Source organism: Rhopilema esculentum, chromosome 18 (genome assembly GCF_057945365.1).
Source record: "Rhopilema esculentum isolate cy_ngs chromosome 18, ASM5794536v1, whole genome shotgun sequence".
NCBI classification, from domain to species: domain Eukaryota; kingdom Metazoa; phylum Cnidaria; class Scyphozoa; order Rhizostomeae; family Rhizostomatidae; genus Rhopilema; species Rhopilema esculentum.
Window position 1 is genome coordinate 3,854,458 of NC_142832.1, and position 26,307 is coordinate 3,880,764.

Here is a 26,307-nt window from a genome sequence, read left to right on the forward strand (position 1 = left end):
ACTAGACTATGCATGCATGCTATCGGGCACGTGTTTAACGGATTGCTTCAACAGATCAGTTCAAAATTATAGTTAGAGTGATCCTATAGTCAAGAAATGTATAAAATATTCAAAATTTGGCTCTTTCTGCAGCACGAAAGATCTCTAATCTTCGGACATATAGAGAGTGCATCATTAGTATCATAGCAGAAATAATTCTTAAATACAACGATTATATATTCGGATTGATGTAAATAAATGCAAGGCCTTCATGATCCTATCGCATATATGCACTGCCAAAAAGAGTTTCGATTCCGAGTGGGTCCGTACTAGTTTGGATCCGAGTTTCCGTGTAACGCGGTTGATTCCCTTGTTTTCAAACGAAGCAGATGCCTTGAAACGCGTAATCAAGGTTATCAGCTGATCAGCGATAGCAGTTTCACATTCATCAACCGGCGACGTCTATAAAGAGGTTTATGTTCGTAAAAAAGCTGCAGGAACAAATGGCCTACTTACATTAGCACTTATGGAAAGTTTATGACAGATTTTTGATATTTTGACAACTTGACGATCTGATTCGACGGTTGACTTAGCAAACTTCTACGCCAGCATATCATTCCTTTCCGAAAATTGACGCCACTAGTGCAGATGAATCGCATTAAAAATGAAGGATCGTTAAGAATTTAAAGTGGTTGACAGTTACTGGACATGATACTGTGAAGATTACGCACTCTTACGTCATAGAATTTTCCGTTGAAGGGAAGACTGCAAAACGGGCTATTCGCAGGTTTCTTAATATCATGCAATAATATTACCGTTAAAGAGCAAGCTGGAAAAGCGACGAGAAACGATACGAAATGATTCGGAGACGAAAAGAATTCAAACAAACGATAGGGATAGGCATTATATTGATTCGTATCATATCCGCGTGTTATCGTAGATTCTAGTTACTGGCAGTGAAGATCTATCGCGCGGTAAACAATAGCAAAACGATGAAGTGAAATATTTTCTTCCTGAACTTTTACCGGGAGCTTATATCTTGTTGCTATGACAATGCAACAGCATCAGCAATCTTTGGTAAACAAAGTTCATCTTTAATTCATATTTTAATAAGAGTTGGCCGTGTGTTTTCCTGCTATGGATGTAATTTGAAGAAGAACAATGGTGTACCTGACAAGACAATCAAACGAACGGGGCGAACTCAGATGAGGAGAGCAGGTGGTTCCGAGAGAGACCAATAGATAGATTTTGCAGTCAGTGCTATTAAACCTGACTTGGTTAGTTTTGACGTTCTATTGCGACTATTCTGTCACACTGTCTTGCAGAAGAGATATATAAATTTTCAGACACGCCTTGAGGACACACCTTTGAGCCACGGAGCGCAACCTATATGCAAATGGTCAATATTTGATAAAGCAGTGAATCTGAGAATCAAAAAGCAAAACCTTTCTTCGATGCTCGGTCGTAAAGGAATCGATCAACACAGATCGTGCAAAGAATGTCTCGTTGGAAAGCAGTTATACAGAAACTTGGCACGAGGGCACTCTTGTTTCTCGTGTACCTCTTCATCGGAGCCGGGATATTTATGGGTATCGAGAAAAAATATAAGGAGGAAAAAATTAATAAGCTCGCATTAAGATATAATAGTTCAAAGCATAAACTTATGAGAGATTATGGTATTAATCAAACTGACATGAAAGTGTTCGAAAACCTTATTAAAGAACTCGTGAGCGATGGTCTCTTTGGGGCATCACCACAGTGGGATTTTGCGAATGGCTTTTTCTTTTGCGTGAATGTTGTTACAACAATAGGTGAGTGATTCATTTTGGAGTTTGTAGAGTAAGTGAGGAACAACTAATCAATAATCGCGCTAATGCAACAAGGACTACCCAAATCTTTGTTTAAACGTGGGCTTTTGCTTCACTAGTAATTAGTAAAACATAATTCCCTAGAAAAATATTAGTTACAGATAAAACTATTGCTTATCTTTCGATTGTCAAAGACCTAAGCTGTTGGTAAAAAAGTCTTTACTACTAATGCCTGAGCAAGATTTGATGAAATCGTTTCGAACGATATCTACGAGCCTCTGGAGCGATAACAATTGTCTACCTTCATTTTTAAAGATACCATATCAAACATTGTAGGCATACAAAAGATTCTAAAACACACGGCAAAAATTACATTCATACTTAATATTTCATTCAACAAATTCACCACAAAGCTAGAATAATTCGCAAATTCGCCAAAAAACTAGAATAACATAATTCTAAAAGCTAGCATGAAAATCGACTCATTGTAACACGCTACCTGCACGGCAATAGCTTCGTTATGCTCAAGCAACTCTTCGATAACAAAATAACAGGTATTAAGTCCAAACCTGTTAAATTTGTTTGAAACTCCATAATCATTGCAAAAATCGCATTTCCTATGCAAGCCTGGCAATCTGGCTGTAATTTTTTACACCTACCAATATTGACAGTTTCTGTTGGCAGATTTCAACAAATACTTTGAAGATTATTTAAAGAAAAGTCATATTTTTTCGCCTGCATTCAGTTTAGCTCTTTGGTTTAGTCCGACAGAATTAACTCTTTAGAATTGGTCATGTAAAACCTTTACAACTAGTATAAAGATTTAAGAATAAAATTTGCCGAAAAAGGATTTGGAATATCTTTGCAAAAACCTTTTTAATTCGTTTGAAATGTGATGTTAGAATTATCCACAAAGAAATGACTACTAAAAATTACATACAATCAATGCCAAAAGTACTTGGAACACCCAGCAATTGCGTTTTTATATGTTTCAATTCTTTTCCCTGATACTAATATTTCCCCACCCCCTTTCCCCCTAAACAATGTTGATAATATAGAAAAAATGATAGGAGTCGCAGAAAAAAGCTTTCTTTCTAATCCACTACGTCGCTTTCTAGCAAACCAACATTGTTCAAAGAGGGGAAAGGGAATGGTTGAATTTCCCCCTGAAAACTGACATTAGTGTACCTAGACTTTTGGCAAACATTGTAGCTACTAAATAGAAAAAAAAAACTTTACCGAAAATGACAAAATAATGAATTTTGGTAGCTCAAATGTGTCTAAAAACTCTAGTTTTTAGCAGTCAACTTCATATTTCTAAAGTCAAGAGAATTGTAGAAAATATAAATACTGACCGAGGGTGGGTTTACCCCTCCCCCCCCCCCATACTTTCCAAAACGCCCTATGGTGCCTTGACCCGGTGGCAAGGAACGGATAAAAGTTGATCTTAACATACATGTCTAACATTTAATTGTAGAAAGAGATAAGCAGGTGCAAGATGTAGATAGGAGCTGAGTAATATGTCTTTGAGTCATTCAAGTTGATGTCTGACTGAGGATATAATCATCAACGTAGTATCAATTTTCATGCTTTAACCATCATTAAGTTGCCCTGGAAAATGTTGAATCGCTTCGATTTGAAGTTGTTTCGAACGTAACAATAGGGGCATTGACAGGAAGGAGGTAAAAACCCGAAAGTCCGTGCCTAAAAATGAATTCGTGATTCTCACAAATGTGTAGGGTGATTCGGATATATATCTATTTCAAATTTAAACCCTGTGCCAAAGTTACCTTTCATCGCCCTTTTGTCGACTAAATGGTTGAATTTAACCGCTAATAAAAACTTGAAGGCAGTCTGTCCCTCAAGGAACAATATGAACAAAAGTTCTTATATGAACAACGGATTACGCTGCTCGCTTTGGCTGGCCTGGCTGCGTTAGTGGACGACATTCGAAAATTGCGAGCAAAAAGCTATCGGAAATATCAAGAAGATTTTATAACTGGAATGTAATGATGATGATGGGAGCATTTCCATTTTGCTGTTGACATGTCTGTCGCACAAACCAAACAGAGAAAAAAAAATTTCAGCCACAGTTTCACTAAAATGGGAACATAGCCATTTAGTTCAAAAGCTCTGGAATCAAAGTTGTCTCTGATTGGTTTAAATCGTTTAATTATCGATCAAGCTCAACGGTGTGTGAATTTCACACTCATGAAAGAAAATTGAGCACAATAGGGGACAGACTGCCTTTAAATTCAAATTTAAACAAAACATTTAACTTCAGCCTTGCAGAATGTTTTTTAGTCGCAAGAATACTAAACAAGACATTTATAACCATTGTTCATTATATTGGTTAATGCGATCATTAACGTCACAATTGAAATGACCTCTAACAACAGCAGTAAATTAAGACTAATTAACATTTGCTGGATGAAGCAAAATCTGCTAATAGAGCTCTCTAACATGTCTAACGACATCCAAAATTGGTTACAATATGCATCTGATGGTTGATAATTATCTATGGATTTACAAAAAGTAAATCCCAGAAATTTAACCTAAATTTTCGAAATCATTGACATAAACAAGAAGGCTGTTGCTTGAACACTGCTTAATTCATGCTGTCAGCTCAATCGGCTTCATCTTAGTTTAAAGGCACATTTTCTTAAGAACTTGCTCTCAATTGCTTGTAGATATAAACAACTTGCTCTCCTCTACTCCTTTTTGGAACAAACTTTCGAATTTTCAAATAGCAAACTTGCAAAAAGCTCAAATAAATCATCTACCTTAACCTGCTTAAGGCCTAAATAATCAATGCCTATAAGCAAACAGAAACTTGGCAAACAGAAAGAGCAGACCAATAGGACCACATGCATTTGTAAAATATGAACAAACACCTCTGAGGGTGGTTGGGTAAAGTGCTAAAATCATAAAGTATTATTCCTTTTCCTAGCTAATATACTAAAACTTTGTCAACCTCTAAAAAATTTAGACTAGAAATACTATTTGTGTGGTAATTTAAATTCAATTAGATTCATTTACCTTCCTTACAACCCTCAGACATGTAAATGCCAATTATTCTCGAATGGAGGGCGTTTGATCTAATAGTACGAAAGTTCCATTTATTAACAATCATCGAAGCTGTTTGAGGAAGGAAATTAGTTTACTTGCCCTTTTCTCTCCGTTACTCAACATTTCCAAGCTAATAAAGTGCTCTGAGAGTCCTCTGGGTAAGTGTGCTCATTTTGCACAATTTTCAACTGATTTTCTAAATTTATAAAATTGCTACTGAATTTTCAAATTTTACAAAATTTATTTATCATGTTACCAATACGCTTTTTGGGCTTTTGCAGAACGTTTTGTATTATTAATAGGCTTGACAAATAAAGATTGTTCGGTTAACATTCGTAATAAGTTTTTTTGCTTGGTGAAGGCAAAAAATTCACCTGTAACTAAAACAAAATGTAGAGAAAGAAAGAAAGAACGGATGAAAATGATTCCTTTCAAGTCTTTTCGCAAAGATGTTGCAAAAAATGCAGCTTTACGTTAAATTTTGAAGTGATAATTCTACATGGTGCATTTTATAAAAATACGCTAGAATAAGAAAGAGTGAGTTTAGGAAGATAATAATTTAATCTGTAAATCAAAACAATATTTGCCAAAACTGAAAATTAATTTTTCTCCTCAGCTGGGCTTCTTTCTTTTCCTAATTTGATATTAATTACAAATTTATTAGCACAAAGAGGCAAGTCTGAGATTGATCAGTAAGGTTAATGACAGACAATAAACTACCGGAGCTTTAAAAATTGAACCAGAGTTGAGAGACATATGGCCACAGCGGGATAAAATCAAAATAATATAAGCAAATGCGTAGGCCATTGAATATTTCAATTCTTCTATGATTCATAAATGCATATGCTTTTATATCTTACTCCAACAGAATAACACCTAAGTTTTACATTTTCTCCATAACAATATGCATTGTGATAAACTAGAAAGCGTTTGTTTCATGCAGAGTATGGTATTGGAAGTGCATGTTTTCTTGGATCTAGGATATGGTATGATATGCCATCTTCTATAAAAGAGTCCCAGACACTTAACAACTTAAAAAAAATTCAAAGCTACGATTTTGATTGCAGTTGTAGATTGTGCAGATTGTGTATAGGTAATTTAGTGTTTTTATAGTTATATCTTTTAATAGTTTTCTCTCGTTTGTAATTTAGCTTTAGTTTATTATAGTATCTTGTATTTAAGTTTAGGTTGGCTTGAATTAGCACGTGAGCTAGCAATAAGTGCCAACCTCAAATAAAGAAATTATTATTATTATCATTATAAGCAGAAAGAGTTAGAAAGGGCATTGAAGTTGTGTAGTGTAAATAAGTGGACGCATCATAACAAAACAAAAACTAGTTAGACAGGCTTAAAGAGAGCTTGTTCCTTACAAAAAACATTTAGCTTTTGGCCATTCGATATTTAGGCAGTACTTGTTTCTGATAACCATATTTACATTCCCATCTCAAAGTCCTGAACAAAAAGATGCATGAGTATTCTAATGCGACAAGAACGTTTAAAGGCTCTTGACGAACCGGCATGCTATGCAACTATATTTTCAAAACCATTCCATTCCAAATGCATTCCATTTCTCTCCGCTTGAAAAAACACCTACTGCAAAGCATGCAGGTTGCGCAACAGCCTTTTAGCTAGACCCAGACACACATATTAGCCGGATAAAATTTGTCCTGAGAGGTCTTGCGTTTACATTAGTTAGTGTCACTCCGAATAAATTTTATCCACTTTCAACACAAGGTGGCTTCCATCTGACTAAAGGGAGGTCAGACCACTGATCTATAAAAAAGACTGGATCGAGCTTCTAATGTGACCAGAGTGTCGCCATCCGAGAAGAGGGCCCCAGAACAGCCTATGCTAGGAGACGGCCTTAAGTGTCAGTCCTAGCAATGTTTTCAGCTGCTCTGGCCTTGTTCTTTTTCAGCAATCATACACACAGCATTGCAGCTCTTACGAATTCATATCGTTCAAGTATTGGTTTTGAGGAATGGCTTCCCGCTATTGTTTGGGGCCCTCTTCCTTTTGAAATTGAACAGGCTTCAAACTTTGGTGTTTCAAGACAATAGGAAGCTCGATCCAGTCTTTTTTATAGATCAGTGGGTCAGACATGGTCTGATTGTTCTCTTAATTTGCTGCACAATCGTTTGCGCATGCTTTAACTATAAGAGTCTCGTTCAGTTTAAGCGCAAGCCAAAGGCAGATTTTTTCGACGTAGCGTTAGTAGAGAACAAAATTTACACGGCTGAATTCTGCACGGCACAGTGATATGAGCTGTATGAGCTAATGCATCAATATTTAGGGATTATCATCAACAAATGACATCTTCTAAAAACAAACACCACAAGACAAATATAATAATCCATGCATTTACAAGTGATCGATCATGTGATCATTTCTCAACGAATGGCATTTGAGAATCGGCCAATCATTGAGCAATAATCAGGCTGTTGTTAACTGTTCCACATTCAAGCTTAATTAAACAGTGTTTGACCAGCTTTAATCGTTTTGCACAGGTAGCGCGCTTGAACCTTTGATGTAAAACCGACCAAAACATAAAAACATCATTTAGTTTACATGTTTCTGTTAAACTGCGTCTCAACACGCAACAAGCTAGTCTATAGCATTGATGGACTGGGGCACAGACTAGCAACAAGCAGTCTTGATTAAATTTGTATTTTTAATACCACAAACCGGGTATTTTTCCTGGGTGTGAAATAGGAGTTAAGGGAGTTCGTTGTATAGGAAATCCAAGGTAGCTGTGAATATGAATAAAAGATATGTTCCGTTGTTTGAATTTATGACCAGATATAACAACGGAAACATGGCCCAATGTTAAAATAATATTCAAATTGCCAACAATCAATGACAGTAAATCAAGCAACACTGATAATTTCTTTCACCAATGTTTATTAGAATTTACCTACATATGTTCATCATAAAGGATATCCATTATTTGAAAGCCTTAAAAGCTTATTCTGCCCCAAAAAGCTTTTCTTGGGCTATACAAAATCAACTGCAGGTATATTGCCTTATGTATAATATCACTTATCCAAGATACACATCTGTATGTTGACGATTTCGTGAGAAGTTTTGCTGCTTCATCGCTGTGTGCAGACAAATCTTACTTTTCATTACTAGCTTTTTATAATTAGACTGTCAAATACAAACATTTGAATTCTTTTTTTACATGATTTTATCCTAATAACGGAGTTATAACAATATAAAAGTTTTACACTGTTGAGTTGTGATTAACTCGACGTTACCTGGTGTCTTTACATTGAAAATATAGGGCTAGAAGCAGTGGGGGTTTTGGCGGGGTCCAGGGAACAGCGGCCGCATGCCCTGCACTCATGGTAGCCAGAAGGGGCCCAACATATAGGAAAGATTCAAAAAATTGTATGGAATAAGGGCCCCGCAGATGTTTTCGGCCCCAGGCTCCACATTCCCGAAAACTGTCACTGGCTAGAAGTGGCTCTCGAGTAAGGCGGGGGGGGGGGCGTGATTACTTTTTTAATGCCAACTATTACCACTGACATATTCTCGCTACTGTGATTGCTTTTGAGGTAATCTTTTCGAGAACCCCCGTAGTTCTTTTTCTAGCACTGTCGCTATTCTAATTGCAATGCCAGCTGCCGAATGATCTGGACATCTTGCTTGTGGTCAACAGGGAACTGTGAAACGTACCGATATCCTTTGGTTGCCCTACTGGATACTTCAACCATTAATTTAACATTAATGAACATGTTGCCATCTTATCTAATTTTGAAACCAGGGAAACGCTTGCTCCAAATATGCATCATCGATAATTGCATGCAGCTTTGATTTTAGTTCTTCTAGATTTTATTTTAGTTGGCATCGCTGGAAATTTTCATATTTAAACTAGTAAATATTTTGTCATCTTATCGAAGCCATCTTAGGTAATTTTACTACAGTAGCACCTTATTTAATTGACTGATTTGCTCTTCAGTCCCAATATAGTGAAGAGGCATTACAAAACACTGCGCCTTAAGAGCAGGTATAGTTGTAAGGATAGGATAATCAAAGAATTGTGTTTTAAGAAACTTCCAACTAATAGCGCAGTAAACAATTTTGGCAATTGTTATATTGATGAACAATATTAGTGAACAATATACATGTAGGCCAATGTTTTGATTTCCAGAGATAAAATTGCAAATTCGTCAAGATTCGGCCAACTTGTTATTATTGCGAAGAGGTGAGGTATAATTGTTTAAATAAAGAACTGCTTCTTTGCAATGCACCAGATGTCGATAAGATTTGACTGGCAAAGAAACAAATAGTTCAATTTTTCTTTGTCTCTTTTGAATACGACATCCTTCTACTATCAAGGTGATCTTCTCTAGATGATTGATTTCAATATCTGATTTGTTTTTGGTATTACCTGCTTTCTCTGGATAAAACTTTCAAAGAAACGATCATGTTTAGGAAAGATAATGCTTTAAGCTCTTTGAAGCGTAGATCTTAAAGGAGTTTCGACGTTTTATGCAAATTCCCACAACTTAAACATTTATCCAAAGAGTTACAATCATTGTTACTTAGAACGATTGCTAATCTATGGCAGTTAGAGGGTTAAATTATTATGCTCTTTAGATCTTCAATGGCTATAAAACAATTTACTTTACACTCTCTATAGATTGAAGTTTTATCGGTAGACTGTTAAGGGTATTATATAGATGAACATTTAATGCTATTAGGTATCAAAAAAACATAATGTCTTATTTTGCATCTTATGCACCTCATAAAGTATACTTAGGTTTTCATTGCCTGGAGCAATCTTAATGTACAACAGCAAGTTTAGCACCTTTGAGTTTGTGACCTGGTACGGACACATTTTATGCTTTCCTATCCATTATTTCAAAACGCGAATAATGATAAAAAATGAAACATTAACATTATGTTAACATTTCGTTAATACTATCACCATTGTACTTGACTAAGGAGGGACAAATTCGCTACATAGGTTGAAATCACCTAACAACTATACCATCATTGGTTAGAGTCAAGAACTGCAAATCCAAGGGTTTGTTGTTCGGGTCCATGACATGACCGAAACTTGACCACCCAGAGTGTGGAGAGTCGCCAGTTATCTGTTATTCCAGGCATATTGATCACGAGGTGTGGTCATATCGAGAGGAAGGATCAGAACCCTGCTCGATAAGCATAGCTTCTCGGTGTCCTAGAATCTACCATTGAAAGCTAGGTAGTAGCACTTACACATACTGTCATAAAATGACCAGATGATGTAAAAAATCATCACACTGAGAAGAAATCAGTAGTAGTCACACACAATTACTTGAGACACGCCCTAGCAATCAAGAAGTAGCGTTCAAATAAGGAAATAGTTGTCCTGCTGACCTGGCATTCTGATTTTCTTTGTTAACAACTCCCTGGGCAGGCCATTAGGAATTCTTGTATGAATACAAATAAACTTTTGTGTTCCTCTCAAAAGGAAGGCGAGATCTAAGGCAGAAGCTCTGTTCTGTCTCAACTAGACACCATATTTCTCACCGAGTAATCATTTTGATTGGACACCTATCAGGCAATTCACTTCTTAATACTAGGTTTCCAACATCTACGAGTCACTGCCTCCTCTGTAAGAATTATTTATTGTCAAGAGCCCTAACTGTTCGCTAGTTAAGAAAATTTATTATAAAATGCTGTTTGATTGATGAACAATGCTCCAACGCTTAAAACTATGAGGCAGAATTCCCCTTTTCTAGTAACAGCAAATTTCTAAAGCACTCATTAAAAATGTGTTTTTTTGGGTTCGGATCGATTACAGGCCTGATCTCAAAGAGAGTGAGAATCATGGAAATCCCATGAGAAGGTAGCAAAGCAAGTACATGTTCCATTTAAAATGATAATGAAGATAAAATGATATGTTATAAAGTTCTGAACATTATGTAGCCTGACGATTGCAATGAGCATGCAACGCGTAGTTTCAAATAGGGACACACCTGTCCTATAAACATGGTCTAATGTACCTCTTTTCCATCTCCTTAACATAACGTTTGCCGATACTGAAGCACTGGTAGTTCAGACGCAAATTGATAAGCTTTCTAAACAACCGTAGTTATTCGATTATAAACCCCCCCCCCTCCCTATGCTGCCCTCAATTATAAGCCGCAGTAAGTTGGGTTCATAACAAACTAAGCAGCACCCACAAAACCATGCAGAGATACTTGGTTTTAAATGACTGAAGCAAAAGCTCCAACTAGAAGTTCAACCAACAACAATATCGTCCAACTTGGGATTATTAATAGCGCCTTGAAGTACTTCTTCCTCTTCTTCTAAATTATTACCCTTAGCTTCAAGGTAGCAGAAAAGCTTGGCAGGATCTGGATAAAATAATGTAGGCCGCCCTCGTTTATAAGCTGCCCTTGAGCAAAACGCGTCAAGGAATAACGCCGCTGCTTATAATCGAATCAGTGTGGTATTATTATTATTCATGATACTTAAGCTTATAATCATACGGCTTGTCAAGATACCTCTACTGCTCACGGACTCTGATACATGCTCTAAAAATACAGGTTAGAAAAAATTTCTCTATTTCTATCCAAAGTATGACGTCATCAACATAGAAAGTTTCAGAATGCTTTCCAAAACTACGCTACTTGATGCCTTTGGTATCTCGGTATTCACTCATTTATGCACCTTTTATCGTTCCATGTGCACTTATCTTCAGCCACTCATCTCCAACACGCTTCATTTTACTTAAGTTGAACACTTCAGATTCATTAATATTAACTCTCTCTGATTGCTTCTTTTGAATTCACTTGGGTTTGATCAGAAAGGCGATTGCATATCCTTCAATTACCCACCAACCTGTTATTCGTAGATTTGAATAACACAATTACATCAGAGTGACGCGGCCACAATTCACCAACGGCCTTTATGTAAACATAATAAATAACACCAAAACGTCAGCTATGGCTACAAGGCAGTTGTCTTGTCTGTCACCGAACGTACAATTATGATCCTAATTCACCATAAAGTTTTATCACAGTAGCAAATAATCTTTCAATGAATTGTTCAGTATACGAAAAACACGTGTAATGTTTATAGATTCGTGTCTTTAAATAACTTGAAGTTGTTATTAACTTTTGCATAGAAAAACATCTCGGTGAAAACATAAACAAAATCAATCGACTTATTTCGATGAAAATTGGATGATTGAAAGTTTGAACGAGAGGATAATTCTTTTGAATACCATTGAATAGCGAGCAAGACGTTCTCTAGCACACTGTGAGAATTCTGTATCTGCAATTTGCAAATTCCAACAGAAACCTTTATCTTTTCGCTACTCTTTCTTTCAAAGAGAATGGTTGTAACATCGAGTTAGCAGTGTTGGGTAAAAGATCTTATCAATAACAAGATTAGATCGACACGAAAAGAACCCGATGTTTTGCCTTTTATTTGTCTGTAACCAACAGTGTTAATCTTGAGAAAACTAACGCAGGCGAAACTTCAACAGTTCTCGACAAATCACCAATCGGTTAACGAGAAACAACTACAGTTTCTGTGACATAAGTAGATAGAATATCTGTGATGTTAAATTCAAATATGAGCGATGTTCTCTAATTAATTCAGACAACCTTTCAACCAGAAGGGAAGCTTTCAAAGAAAAAGTCAAACTCTATTAGAATCTATCAGACACATTCAAATGATTCTAGAACATTTTTATGAAATTGCTAGCTAAAGACATTTACTTGCTAAAGGATATTTTTTCAAGGCCTAAATTTTCTGAATTTCTGTTATCCACATTTATTTACTGACTCTTGTAACTATTTTTACAGAAAAATCTCATTGACCCAAAGTTTCTTCCGTCAATTAAGTAAAACCTGATAAAAACGAAAATTTTCCAAACATGGCCTAGATTCTGAAGCGCTAGTCTGGGCTGCATTATTGCTTCTATCACTGATGAAAACACATTGGAAATGCTCCCAACATTAATTGCAACTTTCATGAGATAAAAAATTAAGATTTTAAAGCCAAGAGTTCCTGTAAAAGACATAAGTTATTCAATTTTGAGAATTCTCAAAGATAAACATAGCAAAATCTGCAACTTCTTTACGCTGACTGCGGAGATATATCATGGCGATGTCTTGTGCAGTTAAAATTCTCCTAACAAGTTCTGTACAAAACTTTACAACAATAATAGTTGAACATTTTGTTTGTAGTGTTAACTGTTTTTTGTCTTCCTGGCATACCGCATCAATCAAAAACTAAAATATTTCCACTACATATTTGCGCAGGTATGTCTATTACGCGAGAAGTCAAACAAATATTTGCCTACCTCGCTGCAAAAACACCGCTATAGGCGAGGATAGCCTCGCGTATTTGAGTGGTATATATGTCATTTGACTTGCACGGATAATTCTTATTTAGATTTTATTGTAAACCGCGCTTAGCAGTAATGAAATTGAAGGTCGTATGAAGAACCGAAGCTTTGATTTTAATTAATCAACGTTGTTTTCAAGGACTAGCAAACGCTTCATGTTGATGACGTTTTAAATCAAAATTATATTTCTCATGCTTTATCTGCTTAATTTGTCAAAGCTTGCGTTACAATTCAGCTTATGCCATTGAAATGTTTTCATTATAACACGTAGAAATCAGAATATGAGATCTTCAGCATCAATTTCTTCTTCTGGTCGGCAAAACATCGATATCAAATATGTGTATCTTGAAGGCCTAGGCTTCATAAATACATAAGTGAGCGTTCTTAGATACTGGTCGATGTTTTGATCAAATATAAACGACAAGGTTGGTTCATCTGAAGGTTCAAAACTTCTTCCAGTAAAGAAAGAAAGGTGGTATTGTAGTGATTTTAATATTGTAAAACAGGCCACATTTCTACTCCTTCCTCGATCATGCCATCACCATAGCAACAACTTACGTCATTCACGGCCTCACCTAGCATAGGACATTCCCTTTACCATTGTTTACAAATTCACACATCTATATCATGCTGACTTCTTCCCAAGTCTAGATCTTTCCTTTTCCATTTCATCATCATTACATCATCACAGCACATCATTACTTAGCTCATTTATTTTGTATATAAGTATGTTAATTTGTATGTAAGTCAGTCAGTTCAGTTTAGATCAGAGTTAAACAGCAATACACTGTCTCTCTCACTGGCTCCGTGTTCTGTAAAAAGACAAAAATGTCTAGAAATGAATACCTACACCTAAATCAAAGCTATCTTTTATGCATGAAACACATTACGCCAAAATAATGGAATAATTGGGATAATACCAATTAATTGTATCAATTCGACTTGTTGTTTGCCTGTCTGTTGTCTAGTGCGTAAAAACGGAGCTTGGCAGGCTTAAGTGTACAGAACAGGACGGTTTGGATCTTCAAGGCAAAGCTACCTGACGAGCAATGAAATTTTAGGATGTAGCTTTAGCCGTCCTGCGCTACACACTAAAGCATGAATGTGATTAATACTGAATATCGTACAGGTTCTATACACTAAAGGCTGATTTCCACGAGGCGAATTTCGCAGCGAATTCGCGGCAAAATCGCTGATGAAGGCAGCAAGGCATGCGCAGTTTTGATTTTTGATTTCGCAGCGAATTCGCAAGAAAGTAGAAAAGAGTTCTACTTTTTCTCGGCGAAATATTTCGCAGCACCTAATAACCAGTCAAAGCATGGTAAATTTGCTTGATTTGTAAGAAAATAATCTTGGAACATTCGTCATGCGTGCAGTTCTTAAAATAGGCGCCTTAAAGTTGAGTTTTGGAGGAAATTATTATATAATTTCGCAGCGAATTCGCAGTCTCGTGGAAATCAAAGACATTTCTAAGCGAATTTCGCCTCGTGGAAATCAGCCTTAACGCATATAGAAAGTATTATTTTAAGATGCCATGAATTTATCTTCAAAGTTGACAATATTGAATTTAACATAATAGAAAGATGATAACAAAGGCATATGACAACTGTTGACGCCATCCCATACTATTGTTCTCATAGTAACGAAAATTTCACTTGAATTAAATCGTTGCTAGGCCGTCAGTTATTTGATATTTGCTTGCAATACTTGATCAATTATTTTTAGGGATTAGTAGAAAATATAGCCTTAAAATATTAATATCAGGATTATGGAATAGCAGAAAAATGCTAGGTGATGGGATTTCCGCGCGAAAAACAGAGTGCTTCTGCGTGATTATGAAGACGGAGCTTAAAATTAGAGCAATACTAGTGGTGATATGTTACTTCAAAATAAGATGATGCATTTTCATAAGCCAGCGCTGGTATTAAAAGCAAAGCTAGCAAGGGTATCAGGGCTTACGGCTAAATATTTCATAGAAGATCTGGTGAATTTTCCTTCGTTACTAATGGTTTGTTGAATCCGAAGTCAAATCTTCCTGATAACGACAGATTGATAACGACATGTTGTTTTTAAACGGCAAAATCTATATAAGAATATATTTCAAAGAACAAACGCTATTGGTCTCTTCTGCTTGTGCAGTTATCCCCTTGCTAGGCTGTTAATTCACCTATAGCATTGCTTTGGATGGAGATGGGACTAAAAATGCTTTTTTTAAATTTTACTTTTGAGCTTTCAAGAGCAAGCATAGAGGTCATTAAAAATAGCTGGGAATTATTAGTGAACTTGCAAAAGAAGTTGATCAAAATATGTAATATATGGCTCAATAGACTAGTGATGACGGCTTAAATATTTTTATAGGATCTTTGAAATTGGATCAAACAACTTGAGAGAAAATCATGAAATATCCTTAAATATGCTAAATCAGCTTGATGTGTTACAATTGGCAGAGACGTGGCCACATGATCATATGCTCCTTCCCCGCCAAATTATGTAGTTTGGTTTTTTTTAAAAAATTTTTTGAACCAAGTAATCTATTACCAAAACTGAGTTTGTTTACTTGCTACAATTCTGTCTATTTTTAACATAGTTAACTGATTTAGCACTTTCAGGGGTACTGCATGGCGTTAATTCAGGTTATGTAGACGAAAGAAAAAAAAAATTTTTTGTGATGTCAGACTATAGAACTGTAGTGATTTCATATTGTAAAATAGGCCATATTCCTACTCTTCTTTCGATAATCCATCACCATGACATCCACTTACGTCAATTACGGCAGCACCTGGCAGGGGACATTCCCTTCACCATTGTACACACGTTCACACATCTGTATCATGCTGATTTCTTCTTTAGTCTAGATCTTTTCTTCTCCATTACATCATCAATACATCATCTTAACTCATCCTTAGTCAGCAATTTGATTTCTGAATATATGCATGTTAGTTTGTATGTAAGTCAGTCAGTTCAGTTCAGATCAGAGTTATACAGCAACACACTGTCTCTCACTGGCTCCGTGTTCTCTGCACGTTAAATAAGATTCGTCGAAGTAGCATCAACGGTGAAAAGTCAAAGGATAAAGATAGGAACCATGGCAATTCTTGCAATATATTAGCGTTCCTATAGAACATTATTACTATCTTTTCAAATGAAGTTGGATGAGTCAAAAGTAACGCATAAAATGATATGCTTTCTCAGACCCCGTTTACACTGTCCCGTGCAAGTTTGGAACCGTGACAAAACTGTCGCGGTTCGCCCTTCCGTTTACACTAGCACTTTGGAACCGAGACGATTTTGCTCTGCTATCTGGAACAGTTTTTGACCCTGCTTTGAAAGCGAACGAATTTCGTACCGTCACGGTTCCGTTTTTGAACGGGACAGTGTAAACACCTATCCGAGACGATTTTGTCACGGATTCACAAAGAGGTCTTTTGTATGGCTGTTTCAGGTTATCGAGGCTTTGATTGTGGCGTAACTACGTTGTCAAATTCTGAAGAAAAGGACATTCTGAAGACAAGACGACGACAGGAAAAGCTTGTATTTTTTCCCAGTCCAAGCCTTCATTGGACTTTGCAGTTTTGTAGTCTAAAATAACACTGAAAATTAAAGCCACCTTGTCGTCGGTCCAAGTAAAGTTTTTATCGGCCTTTCGCTCCATTTTAGCTCTCAATAAAATTTAGATTGTTGACTTCGGCAGCAAAATAAAAGCCTCGGTTGACTAAATACAGCTTCTTCTAAACATTGTTCTACCATTCAATTAAGGTCGTACCGGTACAGTGTAAACGGAACGGCTAAACGGAACAATTTGGAACCGCGACAGTGTAAACACTTGCGAACCGTAACGGTACAAAATTGTCCCGGGACAGTGTAAACGGGGTCTCAGTGCACTATGCTTCTGTTTCGCTTACAGTCAAATATATAATTCATATTATTTTTCTGTAGAAATAATTGGTTAGCCTATTGAGCTTCTATTTTTTCATGAATGCAATAAATTTCATTCTCTCTTTGGCTTTAATCTTTGCTATTTTGTCTACGCACCAGTAAGATTTGATTGAAACGGAAAACTGCGGGAAAGATATTTGAAAGAAATGAAAGGCCTGGCTGCTTAGTTTGAAAAAAAATCGTTTTGAAGCAAAACCGAATCAAGGTTAAACATGAAACCTGAGGTTAACCGACAATGAATAGAGAGAGTGTCAAATGGACGAGGACAGATGAAGCCGCTTCTCTATACGAGCCTGTTTTTGTCTAATTTTAAACGTTTACTTGTAACATATTGTTTTTATATGATTTAAAGTCTCTCTAATCTTTTTTTATCAAATCTTTTTTATCAAATCTTTTTTATTTATTGATCTTTACTTCTCTAAAGGTATTTTCTTTATATGTTTGCCAGCTTGATAATTTGAAGTATTCTGAACCATGAAAAGCATCCCCCCTTTAAAACTATGTCCCTCCGAAGCAAGGATTTAGTGCTAAGGGGTTCTCAGGGGGGCAGAGCCCAGCTAGAGCCTTCAACATATTAACCAAGGGGGAGGGGCAATTCCCCCTTTAGTCCAATTGACTTTTCATTCTTTTAAACAATAGGCGGTTGCCCCATTTATATAAAGGCTTTTATTCCCATATTGCTAATTTTTCTTTGAAAAATTTTCGTCTGACACACTCTTCAGAGCATAATTAAGGAGGTTTCTCTTATTTTCTATCGTGGCTCTGGCCGGAGCAAAGAGTCAATCGATTTGGCGGGGGCGAGAGTCAATCGATTAAGTTCTCTGTACAATCTTTGACATTCAATCAAGATTTGGTCGTCAATTTAGTGAAGAACAGCAAGAAACGTCCTAATGAATCGTATAGGTGCACAATCGACCTAATATATTTTTAAGTAGACCTATTCTAAATACACTAGAAACTTCTCATAATTGACATCTGCAAGACCAAGGATAGCTGTCACATGTAGGGAAGTATCAGCTGTGCTGTGCGGTAGAAACTTTGTCCGCAACTTTTTTTAAATTTTTAAGAAGAAATTTTTAAGCAAGAATTTCTGCCTGCTGTTTTGAGGTGTCCGCATTAAGGTGGTGTCCACGATAAGCAGGTTTCCACTTGAATCGCTCGTATTGCGAAATAGAGCGAACGCACATACGAGACTGCACAAATTTAACTTCTTTTGCTATTAGTGAGCGACTATTCGCTGATCAGTTCAAATCAGTTGAACTATTGCGCGACTGGTCGCGTTTGCCGATTCGCTGATTCGTTAATTCGCTTTTACCAATATTGCTTTGAGCGAAAACCGATTTTTAAGAAGGTTTCCGCGGGGAGGTTTCCGCCCTGTGTATAGCAAGCAGCTTTGTACAGATCGCCTTTGTTAAATATAGTGTAGTTATCAAGCCACTTTTTTGCAAATGCTAAGTGTGACCAGGGATGTTGGAAGTGTGGACATCAAGGGCACCAGAGGCCCAGGCAGAGGCCCAGGGGCACATGCCCCTTCTCCACATCAAAATTTTGGAAATACATACAAATGTTCCCTTTTGATTCCAGATTTTGTTTAGCAAACTCTGAGGAATCGTGTCAATTCTGAAACAAATCCCCCCCCCTCCCCCAACTCAGAATTCCCTCAGACGGTTTTACCTGTGATTTTGCCTTTAAACTAATTTCAAAAGTTGATATATATTTTTCTTGCTTTCAGGTTACGGACACATTGTGCCTATGTCAGTTGGAGGAAAACTAGCTTGTATACTTTACGCAATCATTGGAATTCCGCTCACTGGATATTTTCTTCGCACTGTTGGCAATGAGCTAACCACACTATTTGCCTTTTCTATAAAATATTTTGAAAGAAGGCTTTATAATCGAGAAGCAGAAAGAATTGAGATGAAATGTGCAATTACAGCCTTCATGTTGGCCATTATTTGGCTCGTCATTGGCGGAGCTATTTTTTCAGCAAGCGAGTTAAAATGGGATTTTGTAGATGCATTTTATTTCTCCTTTATAACTATGACAACCATTGGGTTTGGTGATCTGGTCCCAGGCCTCCAAAACAATGACCAGCATGTTAGTATTAATCTAGCAGTTGAAGTTGCGTTTTTAATATTTTATGTCATCGGCTTGTCGTTGATGTCAGGAGTGATTTTCTCACTGAGTAACTTTATAGAGGAGAAAACAAAGAAATTTGATATGCAGGATCCTATGGATGCCATTAGAAACTTACGAATTGAAAATCTTAACACAAAGGCCATGAAAAAACTTGGCTACAAAATGACTAACGGACCATTAGATGAGATGACGCATTATAATCTCAATACTCGCCGTGGAACGATCGTACCCGATGATACGGCTCCGCGACGCATCAGCAAATTCTTTGACGAGGCACAGAAAGAACGAACTGCAAACAAAAATCTCGTTCCACCTATACTTCCAAACGGGACCCTAACGCGGAGAGCGAAAACAGCTGATAGCGAGGAAAACGTAATGGCAAATGGACAGGCCATTGCGGAGGAGAAGTGTGATAAGTCTTTTAAGGAAGATCAAACTACAGAAGTTGACAGTGTTACGAAAAAGCCAAACTACAGTAGAGTGGAGAGCAATAATAGTGTTGTAAGTATCAATAATTACTTTTTTAAAAGTTTAATTTCATTCAAGCGCTCATACATTTTTTTATAAGAACAACCTTTATAAGAAAGATCAGGCTAAGATTTGCCAAAATAAAAGAACAAAATAGGAAACAAGGTAGGCTGAGATTCTACAAACTCAAGAAATAAAATGCAAGTAAAAATTGAAAAATAAAAGAATAGCAACAGAACAACAGAAAGCGATAAGCAAAACAGATATTATAATAAAATCAAGCAAATGTTCGGACACTACTTTGCGAAAAAACTTGAATTGCAAAAATAAGAAACCAAATAAGAAACACTTGATGTTAAAATTATGCAAAAAATAAGAAACACCAGGTTGAAACTTGGGCCAAGTGTGTTTATAAACAAAACTTGGTCAAGCTTACCTACAGAACACTTGCTAGTTGTGTTTTTTGAACAGACGATATCGATTCTACAGTTAAAAATATATCGACCTTTGATGTATATTGATAAATATAGTGCTTGATACAAAAATTGCCCTTAAAATAAACTTGCAAGTTTTGCAAAATCACCAGCTATTTGCGCGATCGCGTAGAGAACGTAAGAAATCTAATGAACGGTGCATCCATTTTGAAGATGTTTTGATAACATTTACAACTGTCGTTAGACATTTTATTGGTACAAAGTAGAATGAAGTTTCACTTAGTGTTATGAAAACAAACATTCATCTTCTCCCTATCCTGACAGTATCAAAGTTGGGGAAAGATTACCGTTGCAGAAAAAATGCAATAATTTTGCGAATTGGTGAAAAATTAACAGAGATTTCGGCATTTTGCAAATCAAATTCTGATAAAACTTTCTTCTTCAGCACCTCTGAAGAATCATCTGTTTGAAACGCCTTCATAAGCCGTGTACCCTATTTGCATTCATAGGACAAACCTCTCGGGAATAAGGTCTTACAAAATATTCTACACGAAGTGGGTAATTCCTCCAATTTCTAAAACTTTCACTCAGTTATTTTACGTCATTAAAATGTAAAAAAAATTAAAATAAAACATACCTGCGAGGCTGGATCATTCGATGCTTTGATTGGCTCAAGTCAACAATCTATCCCTGGTAACATGCTTAGTTAGGCCCATTGTTATTTGTATTTGAAAACAGCTTGAACCGTCCGACTGCGTGAATCTTAAAAAGGTTGCCATGAAATTTAACTGTTAAAAAAACTTGATTGCCTTGAATTGAAAAATACCTCGAATTCGCTGAGCTCCAAAATCTTATTGCCATTGTATTTTCGTTTTGTAGCATTTACCACGTTGCTAATTAGGCCATGCATTATGCTTTGTTCAAAGTAACTTGAAGGCGTAAGGGACTGGGGCGAGTATGAATCCCCCAAAATTGACCCACGTAAAACATGGACAGATTTCAACTCTTATGTATTTGCATTAATTCAAATTGAAAAAAACAGCTTGGGTTTGTTGGAAAAATGAAATGATGTTCATAATAGATAAATTATTTTACAATTCAACAAACTATCACGAATAATCTACCAGTTCTGGTATAAAATCAACGCCAAGGCAGATAAATTTGATTAAAAGTGCATATAAAGTGCAATGAAACACCAACCAATATGTATAAAATTCTTTGCGTGCAAAAACTACTTATCAAAATCTCATTTCCCTCAATTTTTGGTTTCTCTTTTCAGGTTGTTGATGTCGATATCAGCCCGGCACAATCACGGAGACATTCAAACGGTCGCCCATTTTCAGCAAACAGCGTCAGTGGAATACGGCGGTTAAAGGGAAAAAATAATATTATTGAACCCTCACTAGAACTCGGGACTTCGCGCAATGATAATAAAAAGGTATTTAGCACATGGAGCGAGCCTCAGAATGGTTATCGCCTGACCCGGACAATAACACAACCGGAATGCAAGCCATCAGAGTTCCGGAGAAGCAATGAGATCGGTTTGCCATCTGAAATGTTTGCCGGATCAATAAATAAACGAATAAGACCGAGGAAGGTCTTAGAACGAACTGCGAGTGAATCGCATACGGACGAAATTGAATACAACGAAATAATGGAGGAAATTTTGAAAGAACACCTTAACACGAAGAAACCAAAGGTGAATATTAAGAAAAATAATGGAATGAGGTCACCAACACCAGAATTTCTATCATTGACGAGGCAATTTTCTGAAGATTGCGAGTCGCAGGTTGAAACAAACAGACATGCTGACGACTCAGTAGCATAGCTAGTCAACTGTAATTTTTTAAATTATTTATTAGAAAGTCAATCCATAGCATATTTCTAGGGGAAACTAGGGAGTCCCAGGGGTTCCAAATAAACTACCATCACATGCTCAAAGCCAAAAGGCAGGCATTTAATCGCTGTTATTGCACAATGAAATAAGTACAAAATCGCATACGTTTGTTTATAATACTGTTGGGATCAAAGCTGTACGCCTTCGATACCAATTCTTAACAGGCAGCAATGAGAAGCATATTTTCTGATTTTGATCAATTCCTTTTTTCATTTATAAATAACCCGATAGCTAGATAATAATTATAACAACTTTCCAACTGATAGCGAATATTTATCAAAATAGTTATTATCGATGCTTGAAGAAAGCTTATATATTTTTTTAAGAGAAGCCTTGCATCAAATGTTTAACCTGGAAAAAGGCCTTCGTAGCCGTACTGTCACAGTTCGATTGAACAACTTCTCCCTGACTTTCAAACTTATATTAATATGAAGAAATGTGTATTTATAACATCTTTTTAAGATGTGGTGTAAATATTTAATTAGCTAGTACACATAGCCTTTAAAGGAAAATTTTGTAGTGTTGACCTTCCTTTGTCAGTGAAGGATTCTTGATTGCTATGCTTGGAGGAGCTTTGCTTGTCATGATTTTCAAGGAGGCAAAACGAAAAGGGGCAGGTAATATTATTTGGAAGATTTTGTACCAGCTTTTGCCTATGTAAACAAATAGATAATTGCCACATGGAACAAGACAGAATTCAGAGGGGTTTATCTAACAGCCGAAAATAATAGGCCTAACAGCCTTATCTCCTTTATTTACGGTGGAAATATGACTTATGGCCGCATTGATGCTCAGAAGTTAATAAGAATTAAACAACGATATTGCATCACCAACAAATGAGTGTTACAGTAATGTGACTGTGTTAGGCCATAACACCAAACTAACATTGGATGTCCAATATTGTAAATACGCGCTTTAATTATTGCACAAACCCTTCAAGGAGTGAAATTGATTAGAGTAGACAACTGACGCTAATTCGCCTTAACAAGGGAAGCTCCTATACAAGCAGGCTTTTGAGATACTTCACTGGCTAATAAGCGATACGAACTGCAATAACGATGCGTTGATACTGCACAAATAATCAGCATAGCATCGAAAATAACGTAACTTAGCACAATATTCTAATGTAAATAAATTGGTTAATATTTTCATGCAAGATGAAATCTTTTTCAAAAGCTGGAGCCTGGTGTATATATCAATGATTAAATAAAATTCAGCAAGACTAGACTCTTGGTTGTTTTTCATTTTTACAGACGATCAACAGATGTGACTAACACACAAAGATTATATCATGGATTTGGGCTTTGCCGCGGGTTTTCGCAAAAGATTCTGTAAACGCGGGTTATCGCAGGTCAAGCAATAAAGCCCGACAATCGGCTCAAAGCAAAAGAAGCAAATTCATTTCATTAAAAATTTAGTTTCAGACACAACACAGGAAATGTCAAAATACAAATGCTTTTTAGAAACAGGAAAACAAGTTTTATAACAATCTTGAGCGGTATTAAATATCTAAAAAGATTTGAAAATGAGAAGCAATATTTAATCACTAATTTCTGAGCACATGAATGTAAGAAAATTATATTTCTATCCTGTAATCACCCAAATTGTTTCTAAAGACAATACATGCATGATAAATTGTTTGAAATTTTTAGTAAAATCATCCAAAATACATACATGAGTTGTCATGGTGTTTCAATAATAAAAAAATTGCCCGGGATTCCGCGGCTTCCCGCGGCAGTGTCCTTACGGAGTAATAGCAACTCTTGTAACACATTGTCTCAATGAATTTCTCACTGCATTGCTTTAATAAAAAAGATAACGGAAGTTTCTTGAAGTTTCCTGATAAACCATCCTTGCCAAAACACTTCGAAGTTTTTACAGTGTTTTTTCCCTTTTACAATGTTGCTTGATATCAATATTGAATGATTTTCAGCGACAATCTTACTAGGACTAAACACATTAACACTTCTAACGAAGGAATCAATATTGTTAGGGGGGGGGGGGGAAGAATAAAGCAACAGTGTTGGTGACTTGTAGAGGTAGTTAAACCCATGGGTTGTTAATGTTGGAAGGTGAATAGTGTGGGGCTCGCACTATTTTTTGCAAAGATTTTAGTTTTTTGAATCCTTGTTTATATCATACCTATGCATAATTTCTATAACTAAAAAATCTTAAAATCAATGTTAATAAACGGGGCTAATCGAACATTTTGTAACTGCAAGAGCGTATGATAAAATACAAAAAACAACTGACATAATTTTTGCCAAAACATCTGAAAAAATCGTAAATATGGCATGCAGCCCCCCTTCCCCTTAAAAAATGTTGCTTATCTTTATGCGATTGCTTTATGAACATACATTTTGATGTGCCAAGTTGTGCAGCAATCAAACTACTAGAATAAAATTCGCTGGTCAAAATTGTTTAGGAGCGAGAGGGGGGTGCGGTGTAAGACGTTGGGTGGCCTGGAGAGGTGGAAAGAGCGATGTATTGTGCTTTATCAAAAGGTTTTGGCAAGGATTGTACATCTAGGGAGAAAATGGGTGGTAAGTAGACCACCTAAGTGTTTCATTGCATCCTTGGCTGCTCTTAAATCTTATAATCTTTTTACTAAAAAACACTTTATAAAGAAACCGATACTCGATTTGCTATAAATGAACTTAAGTTTGAGCATGAACGTGAGAACGGAAAACTAAGATAAAGAAACAGTTGAATTTTGTGATTGCCTTGTTTGAAATGATAAGTGGCATGATTTTTTTTGATTCAGTAAACGTTGAGGAATTTTGCGAACCTTGAGAAGTCAATCAAAACATCGTTACCAACAGCGAAAATCTCATTTTTGAAACAGTTTACGGCTTTAAGAAATAATCGCATCAAAAAAGAACTTATTTGCTAAGACCTGAGCTTTTCCAACAACACTTCTCCCATAAAATAAACCTCAAAATCACACCTGTGACCTGCGAGATTCAACGGCTGTGCAACTTTCACAACTGTACTGCGAAAGGACTGCCAAATCGACATAATTATCTCTAAAGAAAGAGCAGCAAGTTTGTATAACATCGCATTATTTATTAATGGGTGAAATCTTGCATTTTAAACTGCTTCTCGTCAGTACAGCTGCATCATCTGCTCCTACAGCCATACAATGGCGTCACCAAGTCCACGAAAGAGCATCTTAAAAACAAAACAACCAAAAGTCTTGCGATGAAATTCGCTTCAAAGTCGATAATTTTCAATCACTAGCCATGGTAGCAAAAAGGAGAGTGTAGAAAAGCATTCAAGTAAGCTAATTCCATCTATTCAACTTTTGGTTATGCAAAATTTCAAAGTAAAAGCAGCCAGCATTACCAAGGACAAGCAAAATTTTCCGTAAATATTTCATCTATTTTAATAAAAGGTGGACTAGCTCTTCAAGTCAGGAAAGTATTATTATCTGCTTTAGAAATAATCCAGCGTAAAAAAACCGTGCAGGACTGTATGGCTGGCTTTCCACTCTTCCGCATACAATTGCAATGAAAAGCAAAACCAGTTCTTGACGATACATCACTAAGTTAAAAATAAACATACAGAGAAATTTGCCATAATTTTTGGCTACTGATACGAATAAAATAAAATTTTCTTCTTTTGCTTCATGTTGTCTTTAAGAAAATGGGGTGACACAAATTGCCTTGGGTTTTACGGGTATATAAATCGTTCATTAAACGTTCGTTACTGTAAACTAAGGCAAATGCTTCTCGCTTTAAACCCAACAAGGGTTGCTCTTTGAATGAATGAAAACCAATGCAATAGAGCAAAGATAGTCTTTGTTTTGCAAGTGTTCATTACAAGATTTCTCACAACTTCCCTGGATTACATTCGCACCATAAATAAATGCTTGCTTTCTGTGCAAGGAAAAGCTCCATGACAAAATCGTCCAGCTGCATACCTCACTTCCTCTTGGCGCTAGGCCGCGAAAATGATTGCTTCATCCCACCACCATGACTCGCATGGAACTTTAGACTCTGTGAGCTCTCCATGAACCATGGTGAGTCGGTTTTCTAGGAAGTAAATCAACAGAATTTTACCTGAAATTGTTGCAAGTAGAAAAACAACCAGCAATAAGGTTACCCACATGTAGTACACCTTACTGCTTATAGAAAATCCCTAGTATTTGGTGCAGGATTTACGTCATACTGGAGCTTTGTATGACTTGAATACTGCTTGTGATGACTGCAAATAATGACCTGG

At 36.4% G+C, this 26,307-nt stretch overlaps 2 protein-coding genes across 2 annotated transcripts in view; one reads left to right on the forward strand and one right to left on the reverse strand.

The window, feature by feature from the left end:
* On the forward strand, window positions 1-23,264 carry LOC135680784 (uncharacterized). Its single transcript, XM_065194967.2, has 3 exons — window positions 1-1,790; window positions 18,878-19,785; window positions 21,466-23,264. The coding sequence occupies exons 1-3, from the start codon at window positions 1,478-1,480 to the stop codon at window positions 22,012-22,014; spliced, it is 1,770 nt and encodes a 589-aa protein (XP_065051039.2). The 5' UTR covers window positions 1-1,477; the 3' UTR covers window positions 22,015-23,264.
* LOC135680788 (microfibrillar-associated protein 1) overlaps window positions 1-26,307 on the reverse strand; it is a 106,442-nt gene that overhangs the window by 61,455 nt on the left and 18,680 nt on the right. Inside the window, exon 18 of the mRNA XM_065194973.2 lies at window positions 20,824-26,117. Within this exon, the coding sequence (XP_065051045.1) occupies window positions 26,007-26,117 (111 nt within the window). The 3' untranslated portion in view covers window positions 20,824-26,006. The remainder of the gene's footprint in view (window positions 1-20,823; window positions 26,118-26,307) is intronic.

Bases quoted from the DNA above. Each gene is read 5' to 3' on its own strand.
- LOC135680784 (XM_065194967.2), top strand. From the start codon at position 1,478: ATGTCTCGTTGGAAAGCAGTTATACAGAAACTTGGCACGAGGGCACTC. The intron at 1,791-18,877 runs GTGAGTGATTCA...TCTTGCTTTCAG, and splicing joins GAATGTTGTTACAACAATAG to GTTACGGACACATTGTGCCT. The intron at 19,786-21,465 runs GTAAGTATCAAT...TTCTCTTTTCAG, and splicing joins TGGAGAGCAATAATAGTGTT to GTTGTTGATGTCGATATCAG.